The sequence below is a fragment of the Eulemur rufifrons genome, chromosome 30, assembly GCF_041146395.1.
Source record: "Eulemur rufifrons isolate Redbay chromosome 30, OSU_ERuf_1, whole genome shotgun sequence".
Taxonomy (NCBI): domain Eukaryota; kingdom Metazoa; phylum Chordata; class Mammalia; order Primates; family Lemuridae; genus Eulemur; species Eulemur rufifrons.
Window position 1 is genome coordinate 137921566 of NC_091012.1, and position 16281 is coordinate 137937846.

The 16281-nt window shown below is 50.4% G+C and overlaps 1 protein-coding gene across 1 annotated transcript in view; it reads left to right on the plus strand.

Moving 5' to 3' along the window:
• Positions 1–13118, plus strand: part of GPR143 (G protein-coupled receptor 143) — a 33882-nt gene extending 20764 nt beyond the window's left edge. Inside the window, exons 8-9 of the mRNA XM_069464320.1 lie at positions 12–255; positions 13024–13118. Coding sequence (XP_069320421.1) covers positions 12–255; positions 13024–13118 — 339 coding nt within the window. The remainder of the gene's footprint in view (positions 1–11; positions 256–13023) is intronic.
• Positions 13119–16281: the final 3163 nt, after the last annotated feature.

The following is a 16281-nucleotide window of genomic DNA, read 5'->3' on the forward strand; positions in this document are numbered from 1 at the left end:
TGTCCCCCCAGGGGATACTGAATCCAGCCCAGGGATTTCTGCTGTCTCTGGCCTTCTACGGCTGGACAGGATGCAGCCTGGAGTTTCAGTCTCCCAGGAAGGAGATCCAGTGGGAATCGCTGACCACCTCGGCTGCCGAGGGGGCTCACCCAGCTCCGAGGGGCTCCCACGAGCCCCATGAAACCCCCGATTCCAGGAAGGTGTCGAGACTCGGTGGGCAGACTTCTGACGAAGCCCTGAGCATGCTGTCTGAAGGTAACACCTATCTGCCAGGGCCCCAGAGCTGCCCTTGCAAATCCTTTATCAAACAACGGGTGACCCAGTGTGGAGGGGGTGTCCTGGTGTGAACACTGAACTTCAGGGTGCGAACGGAAAGTTCCAGTTGCTGACAATGACTCCACTCTTGCATTTTACCATCTACCTCTCCTTTAATGTTTCAGTGGTGCCTTTCATTTATTCATTTACGGCGCTTACACGGTAGCCTTAATTCTTATTGGCTCCCTGTTGGGTTAGATGGCATCTTGTTTTTTTTCCTAAATATTAAGGGGGTACAAATGTATTTGTTACATGGATGGCTTTTGTGGATGGCACTTTGAATATGTGATAAATTGTCACTTTAAACCCTTCGACACATTGGCTGTGAGGCAATGAATGTTATGATGTGGTCTTTAGATTATAGGTGCAGTCTAATCTGTCCCGCTCCTTGGAGCACGTAAGATGAAAAGCCCATCGGCCAGTGCTGATGCTTTGGATCTATGTTTTTCACGTGGAGACGCTAGCACTGGGGTCTTCAAGTTGTGCTCTCGGACCAGTAACGTGGTGCTTCAGCCATCCAGTAAATGATTCAAATTCCATCCCAAAGTTCACGTGAAAATCTGTGATAAAAATTGTACATACTTAAAATGTGTTGACCACCAAGCATTGACCCACAAACCCACTGACTTGGCCTGCCAGGGTCGCTTGCCTTCTTGTGGAGCCCGGAATATGTTCTTCACTTAAGTGAAGACTTAAGTCCCGAGATGGCAAGCTGAACCACTTAAGAGCTGTTCCATTTTCAGCTCCTCAGCCATTTAAAACTAGACTTTTTTTTTTTTAAGACAAACTCTCACTCTGTCACCTGAGCTAGAGTGCAGTGGCGTCTTCGTAGCTCACAGTAACCTCAAACTCCTGAGCTCAAGTGATCTTTCTGCCTCAGCTTCCCGAGTAGCTGGAACTACAGGCAGATGCCACCACACCTGGCTATTTTTTCTATTTTCAGTAGGGACGGGGTCTCGCTCTTGCTCAGGCTGATGTTGAACTCCTGAGCTCAAGCAGTTCTCCCGCCTTGGCCTCCCAAAGTGCTAAGATTACAGGCGTGAGCCACCGTGCGCTGCCTTGATTTTCTTGATATGGTGCAATCAAATCAAAACAGAAAAAATGAGATGCTCAGGTCGGTGAAAGACTATAACTTTCACCTCAGTTTTTGGTTTCATAGTTTTGTGTTGACTAAAGCATCCTTATAGTTCTGATTGATTACAACATTTTTTTTTATAAAATTCAAATTGCAACTTATGAAATATATTCTTGCTAATATACTCTTCTGTGTTAGAGTTCCTTGTAAGGTTTTATTTTAGCAAAAAAAAAAAAAAAATCTTTGGGTTAGGAAAAAAAGTTTAAAAATCACCACTCTGACATGCATGGAGTTTTAACTTAGCTGACAGTTTGTAATGAACAAGCAAATTGGTCCTTAAGAGGAGGTCTCTGGTAGCTATAATATCATGGTGGCCCACTGGATGTCTAGAAAGGAGGGAGAGGGAATCTGAGAGTCAGAATGTTTAAAAACATCCCGGGACATAAACGCTGCCTTGCCTGTCCTCAGCTGGGCCGTTGGGACTGGGCAGAAGTGGAGCCAGGTTCTCTGTTAGATCTCTCATCCACCTACCGCCTCTTCCCTCGGAGCAGGTTCCCAGCCTTGGCACTGTTAGCATCGAGGGCTGGATTGTGCTTTGTCCCGAGGGCTGTCCTTTGCGCTGCAGGATGTTCAGCAGCATCCTGGTCTCCACCCACTAGATGCCGGGACTAGCCTCCCTCAACTGTAAAAACCTGCTTCTAGACATTGGCAAATGTCCCCCAGAGAGCCACCACGGCCCCCGGTCCAGAACTTCTGCTTCAGGATAATCCAGCTTTCTAAAAGCTTGGATCTAAAAATGTGATTTCCCCAAACCGTTGTCTGAGCTAAATGTACACACACACAAAACCAAAGACAAACATCGCCCCGTCCAGACCACTTTGGTTTGTACCAAAATAATGTTGAAATCTGGAGTAGGAAAAATACGCAGAAAGATGTCCAGAAATGGCTTAAAGATTCATTTTCTTTTCTATTTCTGCTATTCAAGTGCATGGAAGGAAGGTTCATTTTCAGGGACAAGCTTGGTTTACTTCAGAGGCCAAAACATATGGTGATGAATGGAGGGACTGATTCCATGAGACAGTCCTGTCTGGTTGTAATTGAGAGCTGGAGTTTTAAAGTGGCTGAGGCGATCTTTGACAGTCAAATAAAATGCTAGAAGTAACAATAAAAGCCATCCCGATCCTCACCCTGCCGCCCCACCCCGGTCACCACCTGCACACATCAGTCAGCCTTTCCCCATTTTCATCCCTGAAGCAAGCTGTGGTGCAGGTCTCACGCTCCGAGGTTGGAGGTTTTCACACCGAGGTTTTAGAGAAAGCAAACTGGCAGCCATTCCTGGCGGCTGCGTTGGGGGGCGAGGGTGCTCCCGTCTTTCTTCACCCCCGGCCGGCGGCGGCAAGGGCCCACAGCACAGAGCAGCTCCCAGCAGTGTTGTCAGGCATGGGGAAGAGTTTGCCCTTGAAATTTGGACTCCGTTTATTTAGTCAATTTTTATTTTGGAAAACGAAAGAAGGAAATGTCTTACATGTCTTTGCATTTGGATAGTGACACAGCTAACTGGTGACATTGGCCGTCTCATGGTGGCATTTCCCTTCCGTATGGGAGGTTAGAGAGTTCCAATCTTCCAACTGCAGAGAACGACCAATGAGTGGCACAGCCCCAGTCATGTGCTGCTTTTTCTTCCTTCCTTTGCTTTCTAAAAAAAATTGACATAAAATTCATCCACAGCAATCCCTCCCCGCCTCCCCTCTCCCAGCCCCTGGCAGCCACGGATCTATAGATGTGCTTATTCTGGGTTTTTCATATAAACAGCATCGTATAATATTTGTCCTTTTGCGTCTGCTTCTTTTACTTAGCCTTGCGTTTTCAAGATTCACCCGTGTTGGTAGCAGAGATCAGAATGTTGTTTTTTATGGCTGAAAACCATTCTGTTGTATTATGGATAGAATCACTGTCGTTTAGTCACTACAGATGACTGCCCGAACCCCAGCAGGCCCTGTACCGGGAGCTGCGTGGGGCGTAGGTGCTGCAGACTGGAAACTTGCCCTCAAGGACTGCACAGTCTGTTGGAGAAAATTTTTTTAAAACATCATAAAGATTATTCTATTCTGGCCGGGCGCGGTGGCTCACGCCTGTAATCCTAGCACTCTGGGAGGCCGAGGTGGGCGGATCGTTTGAGCTCAGGAGTTCGAGACCAGCCTGAGCAAGAGCGAGACCCCACCTCTACTAAAAATAGAAAGAAATTATATGGACAACTAAAATATATATAGAAAAAAAATTAGCCGGGCATGGTGGCGCATGCCTGTAGTCCCAGCTACTCGGGAGGCTGAGACAGGAGGATCGCTTGAGCTCAGGAGTTTGAGGTTGCTGTGAGCTAGGCTGACGCCACGGCACTCACTCTAGCCTGGGCAACAGAGTGAGACTCTGTCTCAAAAAAAAAAAAAAAAAAAAAAGATTATTCTATTCTAATAATAGAATAATCAATGGAAATACCAGTTTGAGAAAATCTGGGAGGAAAAAGAAAGCACATAAGGAAAGGCTTTTGAGAAAAACAAGAAATACAATTAGTATTTCTGCTTGTGGAAAGAATTTCTGTAAAAATGGCAGCTGTCAACTTAGAATGCATAGTGACATATTAACTAACTTCTGTTGGGTCAGGCTTTTTGAGGACTGTTTGAAACACAAAGTAACTTTGCAAGATTAACAGGAAACATCTCCTGCTAATGTATAAAGTGGCCAAGCATTGGCTGGAGCCTGTAGTCCCAGCCACTCGGGAGGCTGAGGCAGGAGGATCACTTGAGCCCAGGAGTGGAGGCTGCAGTGAGCTGTGATCGCACCACTGCACTCCAGCCTGGGCAACACAGCAAGACCCCATCTGTAAAAACAAAAAACATTTTTTTTAAAGTATAAAGTGGATGTGCTCCTGAGGTGGCAGTTAGGGTCTTAAGTTTTCATCAAGTCACCCTTGGGATATATTAAAATTGTCCATGATATGCAGTTGTTACCATTTTGTATTGTAAGCCTATGCAGGAATTTATATTATGATATTAATTAATCTAGTAAGAATTAAGAGGACTTTTATTCAGAAATTAAATATTAATAATTTAAGTGTTTTGCTGCCTAGGACACTTCAGCACATTTATGAAGATTTCCACATCTAACTTGTGGCTGTCATCAGCATTGTACTGTCTGGGGACAATTTTAGGATTCCTTCTAACTCTTCCCTGGTCATTATGTCTCTGGGGCCACTTGCCTGTCACCTGGGAATGTGCTTCCCTTCCCTGTCAGTGGTGGGAGAACCTCGAGTGTCATTCAGATTTTCTTACCAGAGCTTTGCCAACTTGTGGAAATGTTTCCAATCTGCCTCCCTCCCTGCCTGTGGGCACAGGCTCGTTGTGTGGAGAGCTGGGCTGCATGACCCCTGGGACTATTTAAATCCTCACCTATCCCCCTCCTCTAACCCGGCCCTCACTACATAGAGATGAATTTGGGTAAGTTAAATGTGTATATGATGCTACTTCTGTGCATAAAGTCAAGGAAAACCCCTCAGCGGAACTGTTTGCCTAGTGACTTAACGTGATCATTAGCGCCTAAGCGGGTACCAAAAAAACTCAGCCACAGGCTAAGCTAGGCTTCTCCCTACGTAAACTGTCCAGACGAAGCTCAACTTGTTCTGCTTTGTCTTTTGTTACAAGGCTGGAAGGCTCACACTGAGCCCTGTTAAGTGTCTGATGTGGCGGCTGCCACTTACTAGGCATTTCACACAAGTTCGCTGAATTCCATCTTAAACATTCACTGAGCATCTGCTATATGGTCAGCCCCATTTCAGCCAGGGTGGGCGAGTGTCCCTGAGAAGTATCATGTATGAAACTCAGAAATAAGTAAGGACAATGCTATTTTTCATTTTTGAAAAATCTGTAAGTGTTAAAGGAAAACAGAAAATGCAGGATTAGGTTGGGTTTTGGAGTGCTGGTGAGGATTCCGGGGAGGGCGTGTGCAGGCCTTGTCTGCACGGTAGGACGGCATCGGGGGAGGGGAGGACAGTCCGGACGAGGAGGGGCTGTGGAGCGGGTCAGGTCGTCTGCCCTTCTGGGTGCCTGTAGCCCGGCCTGCTTTGCAGGCGTCAGGGGCTGCCGAGGCCTTTGGGACCAGACGTTTGATGAAGGGTTCTTTACAGCTCCTGCTAAGGAGTTGGATTTTATCCGGTGGCCGGTGAAAGGCCAGTTAAGGTTTGTAAGCGGAGGCAGTGCCTGTAGGCCCAGCCCAGGGCGTGGGTGCCACAGAGCCGACTGCACACTTCCTGTTCTGGGACTGCAGCGGGGCTCTGCACGCGGGTCTGCATGTGGCTCAGCGTAGCAGGCCGGAGTGGGTCTGGAGACACCTGAAGTAAGTCATTATAATGAGACGAGGATTGTGCATCTGCTGCGGAATTTCACTCCCCAAATGTGCGGGTCTCAGAGACCCAGCGCTCTGGGTTTCTTAGGACGGCACCAGGGAGGGGCTGTGGGCGTGGCCAGGTGGGGGTGGGGCCAGGGTGTAGCTCATGGGTGTGGCCAGGTGGAGGGGTGGGGCCAGGGTGGAACTCAGGGGTGTGGCCAGGCAGAGGGGTGGGGCTAGGGTGGAACTCAGGGGTATGGCCAGGTGGAGGGGGTGGGGCCAGACAGAGGGGTGGGGCCAGGGGGTGTAGCTCATGGGTGTGGCCAGGCAGAGGGGTGGGGCCAGAGTGAAGCTCATGGGTGTGGCCAGGTGGAGGGGTGGGGCCAGGGTGGAACTCAGGGGTGTGGCCAGGCAGAGGGGTGGGGCTAGGGTGGAACTCAGGGGTATGGCCAGGTGGAGGGGGTGGGGCCAGACAGAGGGGTGGGGCCAGGGGGTGTAGCTCATGGGTGTGGCCAGGCAGAGGGGTGGGGCCAGAGTGAAGCTCATGGGTGTGGCCAGGTGGAGGGGTGGGGCCAGGGTGGAACTCAGGAGTGTGGCCCGGCAGAGGTGTGTGGCCAGGGTGCTCATGGGTGTTGCCAGGTGGAGGGGTGAGGCCAGGCAGAGGGGTGGGGCCAAGATTGAGCTAATGGATGTGGCCAGTCAGAGGGGTGGGGCAAGGGTGGAGCTCATGGATGTGGTCAGGTGGAGGGGGGACCAGGACGGAACTCAGGGGTGTGGCCAGGCGGAGGGGTGAGGCCAGGCAGAGGGGTGGTGCCAGGGTGGAACTCAGGGGTGTGGCCAGGTGGAGGGGTGAGGCCAGGCAGAGGGGTGGGGCCAAGGTTGAGCTTGTGGGTGTGGCCAGGTAGAGGAGTGGGGGCCAGGGTGGAGCTCATGGGCAGGGCTTGGCTGGAGTGGAGGTCCACGGTTGGACATGGTGGGAGGGGGGGATATGGCCAGAGCAGAACGGGACTGGAGCTTGGCAGGGAAGGTGTAGCTACTAAGGGAGGGTGATTCTCTTTTTTCTCTTATAATTCTTGTTTTTTAAACAATTCCCTGTACCGCAATTCCTTTTTTCCCCCATAATACCTTAGCTCTCCCACAATTCCTTGTTTCTCCCCTAATGCCTTATGTCTCCCCTAATACCTTAGCTCTCTCACAATTCCTTGTTTCTTCCATAATGCCTTACGTCTCCCCTAATACCTTAGCTCTCCTACAATTCCTTGTTTTTCCTCTAATATCTTAGCTCTCCCAATTCTTTGCTTCTCCCATAATGCCTCAGGACTCCCACAACACTCCGTGTTTCTCCCACAATTCTCTGCCTTTCCCATAATTCTCCATTTTCTCCCACAATCCTTTGCACCCCTCCCAATTCTGTCTTTCCACAATCCTTTGTTTCTCTCATAATGCCTTAAGTCACTCCCATAATTCTTGTCTTTCCTACAATTCATTTCTCCTCACAGTCCTTGTTTTTCAATGCCATTTTTCATAATTTTTTTCTCACAATTCACTGCTGTGACCACTCTCCCTTCTTTTACTAGTTTGTTTTCTTCTATACTTATGTTCTCAACTACATCTTGTCCCCTACAATTCTCCATTCTCCACCATAATTCCTTCCCTTGCCACTCTCCCACAATCCCCTGCTCTGCTTACAATTCCATCTTCTTCCCAGAATTCTCTATCTTCCCCATAATCCTTTGTGTCTCCCACATTCTGCCTTTCCCACAATTCCCAACACTCTCACACTTTTCCGTTCTCTTTCACAAAATGATTTTCATCTATAATTCTGTTCTGTACTACAATTTGTCTTCCATATAGTTCTGTTTCTCCCACAAATCTTCATCCTCTTGCATACAATACCTCCTTCCCTCCCAAATTTTGACATTCTCATAATTCCACACTTTTTTGCACAATTCCATCTCTTCCCTATAATTCTACATTCACCCCCATAATCCTTTGTCTCACACAATTCTCTCTTACCCACAATACCTTGTGCCTCCCATAGTTCTCTGTATCTCTCACCATTTTTTGTTTCACAGTTTTCCCTTTTCACATAATTCCCTGTTGTTCCACAGGTCTCTGCTTTATATAACAAATCTCAGTTCTCATCTACAATTTTGTTTTCTCCCATGATTCCATTTATTGTTCACACTTCCTTGTCTCTCTACAAATTCTCTCTGTCCCCCAAATTCCTCATTTTCTCCAGAATTTCCATTCACAGTTCTCTGTTCTCTCCCATAATCCTTTGTCTCTCCCATAACTCCCCCATTTTCCCCTAAATTCCTATTTTCCCCATAATTCTGTCCTCACATAATCCCTTGTCTCTCCCATAAGGCCCTACTCCCACCATTTTGTTTTTTTCCCACAATTCTGTCCTTTCCCTTTATTCTTCTTTTTTCCAAATTTTCTGTTCTCTTCCACACTTGTTCATTATCTCCCTTTTTCTCCACTATTTCTCTTTTAAAATTCTCCCTTCTTTACCAGACTTTCTCCCCTACAAATTTCCTTTTGCCACCTTTCCTTTTGTCTCACAATCCCTTATTCCCCCAGAATTCCTATATCCCCACTCTTTCCTATTCTGTCCTCCAACTCCCTATTTCTCCCACAACTCCATCCTCCCCACATTACCTCGTGTCTCCCCCAGTTCCTTATGGTGCTACAACTCCCCAACCCCTTCCACATGTCCATTCTCCCCCACAGCTCCCCTCCCTCCTCCCAAATTCACTTTTCCCCCTGCAATTCCCCATTTTCTCCGGAATTCTTATTTGCACAATTCTCTCTCTTTCCTCACAATCCTTTATCTTTCCCACATTATCTGTGTTTCTCAATCCCCTCTTTATTCATTGTCCCACAATTCTCTATTCAACTTTTTGTGCATCAAGTTTGAGAAGACAAAGCGGAAAGCCTAGCCTAGAAGCATATCATCTAGCCTTTTTTGTACATACACCTGGATTTTCAATAACCTACCGAAGCAGAGGCTTGTCGGTATATGGCGTTCAAAAAATAAAAAAGCTTTCCAAAGCCGAATGAGGATTCTCTCAGGGCACATCTATCAAGAGAGCAAACACCACAGGCCCCAGCCATTGCCCTCCTGCTCCCTCCCCTCTCACGGTTTAGGAGGAGCCCTTTCCATTCATGCCAATGCTCACAGCAAGGGGTGGGAGCGAGTGGGCTGCTTTTGACTGGTTGGGGCTTGTTTCCACCAGTTCTTAGCTCTAGAGGTAAATGTGGGCATATTGAGGAAGGTAGGAAAGGCAGGGGTATCTCTGAAGCTCAGCCCTCTTTCTGGAAGAGGGTGAGCCATGCTTCAAATGGGAGCCTTTGGGGAACTCACAGGCTGCCTTCAAGGACATTTCACTGCTTCGGAAGAGCCATCATGTTAGCATGATTTCTCCCTTCGCCCTCCATCATCTGCAAAATTTCTTTCCCGGTAAGCTGTGTTGGACCAGCCACCTCCGCCTCGCAGGGCCCTTACCCAGCACCACGCAGATGCAGATGTTTTCAGCAGCCTGTCCTCCACACAGCGCCCTGAGATGCTGCCCCAGAATCGGATGTCATTCCACAGCCCGCCCAGGTAGGGTGGAGTCTCAGCTGGGGCTCTGGGAGATCAGCTTTGCCCTCATAATGATCTGCCGTCACTTCCTCTCCCCGAATGTAATCCTGGTGGCCCCACCAATTGGCATTGCCAGGTCAAATTCCACACCCTGACCAGAGTCCGGCTCAGATGTCATGTTTTCTGTGGCTCATGCTCGGTGCCCACTGGTGGGGGTTTGGGTTCTAGGGCTTCAAGGTTTTCACAGGATCCGAGAAAGGCCGCTGAGGGCATAAGTGACATCTAGTATACAATCATGTGTTGCATAACGATGGGAAAAGGTTCTGAGGAATGTGTTAGGTGATTGCACGGTCGTGTGAGCATCACGGAGTGCACTTACACAAACCTCAATGGTGACAGCCTACACACACTGAGGCCGTATGGTACAGCCTCTCGCCCCTGGGCCACCACCCTGTACAGCATGGGCTGTGCTGAATACTGCAGGCAGTTGTAACAGCAAAGGCAAGTGTTTGTGTGTCTAAACAGAGGAAAGGTTCAGTAAAGATACTATAATCTTACGGGACCACTGTCGTCTGTCGTGGATGGAAAGGTTGTTATGCAGTGCGTGACTCTCCATCCAAATCTCAGATCTGCATGGGGCTGGGAGAGTCCCCAGAATCTACTTGGACTTGCAAGGCTCATGAAAGGGGGCTGCTGGGAAGGGGTCGGCCCTTGGGCACCATGAGGTCGCTGCAGGGACACCAGATGGATATTCAGACTTTGCCCCAGTAGGGAATGAGTCCGCATCCCCCAACAGCCTCGCTGAGTTGTCTTCTCAGAGCCGTGTTCAGCCAGCACATCCTCTCCTCATGGAGACCCCTAGGACCAGAGGAGAAAGCCCGGGCCCGCTGGGAAGCCCATGGTTGTGGGACCCCATCCAACACAGCAAGGCGGAGTGGGGCTCGTGGGGCTCCTTCCAGCAGGATTTGTTTCAGGAATGTTATGTGTAAATATTCTCTTCCGTGGTGCCCCAGGGGAAGGATGAAGGGGCCAGAAAGTTTTCAAAGCCACAGGACCCAGAACATGTCCCAAAGTGTGAGGTCATGGGGGAGTGTCCTCAGTCCAGGCTTTGATCATGAGCCACCATGTGACAGCCCAGCCCGGAGTCTTGTTGAAAAGAACCACATAAATCACACACGAGTTCCCATGAGTCCTGGATGGCCACATAAACATGGGTGACCCTGTTAGAATCGCGTCTTTGTGATTCACCACCAGCCCCTCCTGCAGGAATGCTGCTCAGGGCCTGGCGGGGTCCTGTGGAAGCTTCCCCAGTAGGCGCCTGGCCCCCAATAAGAGCAGGGTCGCCCTGCACCCAACAGCAGGGTCTCCTCCACCATCCACCGGCCACCCAGCCTCTCCTTGGGGTCTGGCTGTGCGGTCCCTGCCCAGAACATCTGTCCTTCCTCCACTCTCTAAATTCCTTCACGCCCTCTTCGAGCGGCTCATTACACTTGTCTGACTTGCTCAGACCTAAGATTCTCCCAGACCCATCTTAATCCAGCCCTGGGACAGAGATGTGAGCATTGCTTCCCCAATGCCCAAAGTGCTTGTGCATGTGCATGTGCGTGTGCGGGTGTTTGTCAGGGGCAGCGCAGTGTCACACTTGCCTTCTTGGTAACAACAATATCGCCGCCTTTCTGTGGCTGAGGATTCCCTAGTCCTTTCCAAGCACGTCTCTCCTATTGCTACGATCTATCACCACCTCTCTTCCATGTAACACCGACATTCTCTCTTTTGTTCAAGTGTCCTCCCAAACTCTGTGCCACGCCGAGAACACGTGCTCCTTCCTGCCCCCTTCCCGCTCACCGGTCCTCAGTAGTGCCCCGAGCTACCAGCGCTGCCTCCAGTTAACGCCCAGGCACTGACTTGACTGTACTTATCCACTTGGTGTGTTTAATGAGCACCTTCTACGTGCCAGCTGTTGTGTGAGGCATCAGCGATGCTCTGGTGGCAACTAGGATAGAAAAGTTCCCTGTCCACTGAGACTCTGTCCTAGTGGCAGAGACAGAGAATGAAGAACACAAATAATTATACACTACTCCATCTGGGTAGCGAGAAGTGCTGTGAAGAAAAAGCAGTCAGAGAGGGGGCGGAAGAGGGGTTTTAGAGAGGGTGTCCTGCAGTCTCCCTGAAGATGAGGTAACATTTGAACTGAGACCTGAATGCAGTAGAGGAGCCGTGAGAAAATCTGGACAAGAGCTTTACAGGTAGAAAAAGAGACGTGCAAAGGCCCTGTGGCAGGACCAGGACTGGAGCATGAGGGACCGAGGCAGTGTGCCCGAGGGTGTGCGTGAGCGGAGAGGGAGGCTGCGATTGTCAACAGGGTGCCTTGGTGAGGGCTTTGGAGGCTTGTGTGAAGGGTCATCGTGGGCCACAGATGTGGTTGAAAAAGCCGCGCTTCTTTGGGTCCTCTGTCTGTGTATTCCCCATGCACAGCCCACAGCCTGGCATACAGCACACCCTGCAGGACATTTGCGATGGAAAGAATAATTTCTGACATCTGTTCCAAAGGGATGGTTAAACCTCCAGGGTTAGTCTTTTGGTGGGAATGACGCTAACTCTCACACTGCTGACTGATACCCACTTTTTTTCCTCCTAGTATTGCACCGGCTCTTAGTAAGCCACCTCATATTCTGGAAGGAGGACGGGGAAAGGGGAAAGTTGATTAATAAAGAACATGAACAGAACCAAAGGAGAATGACAATGAAATCAAAATAGTAGAATCAGCCTCTCATAGTTATTTAAAATGGGCTTTGAGCCTGTTTGGCTTTGAGCTTCCTAAATGGGAAATAAAGAGAAAACGTGACCAGTTATAGGATCTTAGTTATGCACAAGAAAACACTGCACCTGGAAGCAAATTCTCTTGAAACCCAGGCCTGAGAAAAATGTCTCCAGTGATTTCTCTTGAAGGGGGTGCTGAGTAACATCAAGTGTACTTGGACATATACATTCTGGTATTCAAAAAACATAGCATTTGGCACTTTGTCGTCATATCTGGGGTCCCAGTTCGTGACCAGAACAAAGCAGCTCCACTTGGCAAACATTTCCCAGGCATGTGCCATTGTGTATGTAACTGGTGCTTGAGAGAGGGGTGTGTCTCCCGTGGGGACAGTGAGGTGTTGGCGGGAGGCGCTGCTTGCTGAAGCCCTGTGGCATCCTGCGTGACAAGACGACTCTGAGGTGGCTATTTCAGGGTGGTGGTCTCCCTCCCTTTGGGCACCTCCGGCAATGAGTGTAGGTAGCCGGGGAGCCACAGGGCCCACTGCCTGAGCTGTCGCCCCTGTGGAAGCTACACCCACGGTCTCTGCCCTCTGCCCCTGCGCACGTGTCTCAGGGGCGCCACAACCTCGCTGGGTCAGCAGCTGCAGTTGCCTGGAGCGGTCATGTATCAATTGCCTTCGGGGCTCCTGTAGGGTTTGCCATCCTTTGGAAGGATTTGATAAAATGTAGATGAAAGGAGAATGCAGCTTTTTCCCTCCCCCACAGAAAGGTGCGTGCTGGGACCTTGACCCAAGTTGGCATAGGAAACACTCAGGGTCTAGCTCGGCATCGAGTGCATTTCCCGAAGCTGGTGACAGACCTTCTGGGACACAGACACCATCACCGTCTTGTCTCTTTTCCTCCTCAGGTTCTGACGCCAGCACAATTGAGATCCACACAGCAAGCAGGCCCCGCGGCACAAATGAGGCGGACTCTGCGCCCCAGACCCACGGAGACCTGTGAAGGCGTGCGGCTGGGGCTGGACCCGTATCCCTCAGGCTCGCACTTCTCGTTCTTCAGAGCGGTGCTCTGCGGTCCCCGCCACCGCCACCGTGCTCCCAAGTGTAGCGTCCCCCCGCCCCCGCCCCCGCCCCCGCCCCCGCCCCCAGTCTTGCTCTGATCACCAAACTGGAGCCGCTTCCAGAGGACCCTTCGTGGCGGGGATGCGTCATGCCCGTGCTCGGGGGTAGAAGGCGAGTTCCTTGCGCGCCATCGGCAGCTTCCCTACACTCGTGGTTGCCACTGGGAACGCGGCTGAGGCTGGCGGTAACGTGAGTGCAGGATCCAAGTACGTGGGACAGTCGATAAATAAAGTGATTGTGACTCAGCTGCCGGCCGGCCTCGCGTCTGTCTGAACACCTCCTCTAGTGAAACTCGCACGCACTTGCGCGTCGCTTGACGACAGGGCTATGTTCCCAGGAATATGTCATTAGATGGTTTCGCCACTGTGGGAACCCCGCAGTGTCCTCCCGCACACCCAGCTGGCAGAGCCCACCGCGCCTGCGCCGCGTGGTACCGCCTGTTGCTCGCGGGCCGCACGGCAGGTGACTGCGCTGAACACTGCAGCCACCGTGACACAATGGTGAGTGTGTGCTTATCCGGACATCCACACGCTGAAAGCCTACAGTAAAAATACGGCTTCTAAAGCAGATGGTCTTGACTAAGGTTATGAGCGGTGCCAACAGGAGCGAGGCGGAGAACCCGCGGGCTGGCTGGGGAGCGGCTGCGGCGTGGCCTCCTTGCACCCGGGTGGGAAGGGAACAGGGCTTTGCTCAGGAATTTAGCTTTCGCTTAGTTGACGGGGTCCAAGCTCACGTCGTTGCCTGTGTCTCCATCTTCCCATCCCATAAGATGTACGAGGGTTCAAAACGTTCCTGGAAAAATGGAATTGATAAAATAAAAAAATGTAAACTTCTCAACATAAGCTCCATCAAGGTCAAGACACTTTTGTAAATGATGACATCAACCATTTTTTCCATCACTACAAAGTGAGGGTCTTGGGAACTTAGCCACGTCACTGCAGCCTTTTTTACATCATTAACTGAACAAAAATGGGTGCCCTTTACAGATTTTTTAGGACTGGAAACAGAAAGAAGTCCGAAGGAGCCACATCAGGACCGTAAGGTGGAGGCCTGATGATTGCCCACCAAACTCTGGCAAAATTGCCCGTGTGACGAGAGGCATGAGCAGGAACGTCGCCGTGGTGGGGAAGGGCTCTCCGCTGAAGCTTTCCCGGGTGTTTTTCTGCCAAAGCTTCAGCTGACTTTCTCCAGACACTCCCGTGATATGCAGATGTTGTCATTCTTTGACCCTCTGGAAAGCCAACAAGCAAAATGTTTGAGCATCCCCAGAACTGCCGTGACCTCTGTTCCTGAGCAGTCTGCCGTGGCTGTGACGGACCCTCCCACCTCTCGGCAGCCACTGCTTCAATTGTGCTGTCTCCAGGGTCGTGCTGGCGAAGCCGTGTTTCATCTCCTGTTACAGTTCTTGGAAGAAATGCTCAGGATCCAGATCCCATTTGTCTAGAGTTTCCACTGGAAGCTCTGGTCTTGTCTGCAGCCGATCTGGGCACAGCAGTGTCGGCATCCGTAGAGCAGAGTTTGCTCACCTTGAATTTCTCAGTCAGAATCGCTAAGCTGAACACTTGAGATGTGTATGGTGTGTGTGCTATTAATCACCAGTCCTCTTCGATTAGGGCATGAGCAAGATGAATGTTTTCCTTGAGAATTGATTTGGAGGGTCTGCTGCTGCCGGCTACATCTTCATCATCGCGTCTTCTTAAAACAAGTTCTCTATTTGTAAACTGCTGAATCCTTTGGGGCATTGTCCCCACAAACTTTTCATGAAGCACCAACGATTTCACCATTCTGCCACCCAAGCGTCACCATAAATTTGATGTCTGTTCTTGCTTCAATTTTACCAGAATTCACGTTGCTCTGATAGGGGCTCTTTTCAAACTGATGTCTTGTCCTTAGTGCCTCAAACTAGATCCTGCTCAGACATGTTATAATAAGGTAGTATGAGTTTATTTTGGTGTAAATAAACCTTTAAAATCCATGCATATCTTTTTCATAATATGTATTTTCCATTAAGTTTTTGAAGTCTCCTCTGTGCATTTTTCTTTTAAACAACATTGCAGCAGGCGTTGGGATTGCAAGCCCAGTGTGCACATAGGGAAGCAAGACAGGCTGTTTTCTCAGGACACTGCAGACAGCTCTGCCACGTGACATCTCCCTTCATATCAACACTGGGACTCCCTTTTAGTCTAGAAAAGCTGTCCAGCAAGCTTCTACATTTGTATCTCTGGCATCACAAAGCTGCACATGGATTTTGAGCACATTGTGAGGTGGTGCCCCAGGCTCTCTGGATAACTGCTGCTGCGCCTCTACAGGTGGGCCTGGGCTAGACCACACCCACCCTGGTCAAAGGTGTCAAGGAGACGTGAGGAGGTGTAGGTTTTCTACGGGCGTCTGGGTGATGGCATTCTGTCTGCACCCCCCCACCCCGCATCACAGGCCCCTGCTGTAGTTCAGGATTGCCTGCTACCTGCCCAAGCACAGCCCCAACCCCATCCTAGAAGCAAAGAGGCCAACTGCTGGCTTTTCCAGCCTCCCTTGCAGCTAGAGGGCATGTGACTTGGCAGGTCCAATCAGGCACGTCTCCCGAGTTAAAAGCTGGTGCCCCAGGGACAAATGGGCTGCAGAGAAGCACCTCTGGGGAGGCCTTGGCAGCAGGCAGGCCCACTTTGGGAGGCAGCGCCGGGTGTGTGTCCAGGGCCGGTCCAGCATCCACTACCAGGGTGTGGGCAGCACCTGCTGCTGTCCGTGTCATCTCCACTGGTCCAGTCTTGCCACCTGACCTTGGCTGTTCCTGTGTAGCCCCCACACCTGGTTCTCAAGATTCTCAAAGCTGCCTGTCCCGACATCTTTCTCAATCATTCTTCTTGGCTTACATTAACCTGAGCTTGTTCGTAAGTACCCCAAGGTCTGGTTGCCCGGCTAAGACGGTGACTCCTAGACGGGGCACCAAGCGTCACCAGCTGACAGGCATGCCCAGTGGCTTTGATGGGGGCTGAGCAGAGTGAGAGGGCGAGTGGACGCCTCCTTGTGGCTACTTGCTGGGCCCT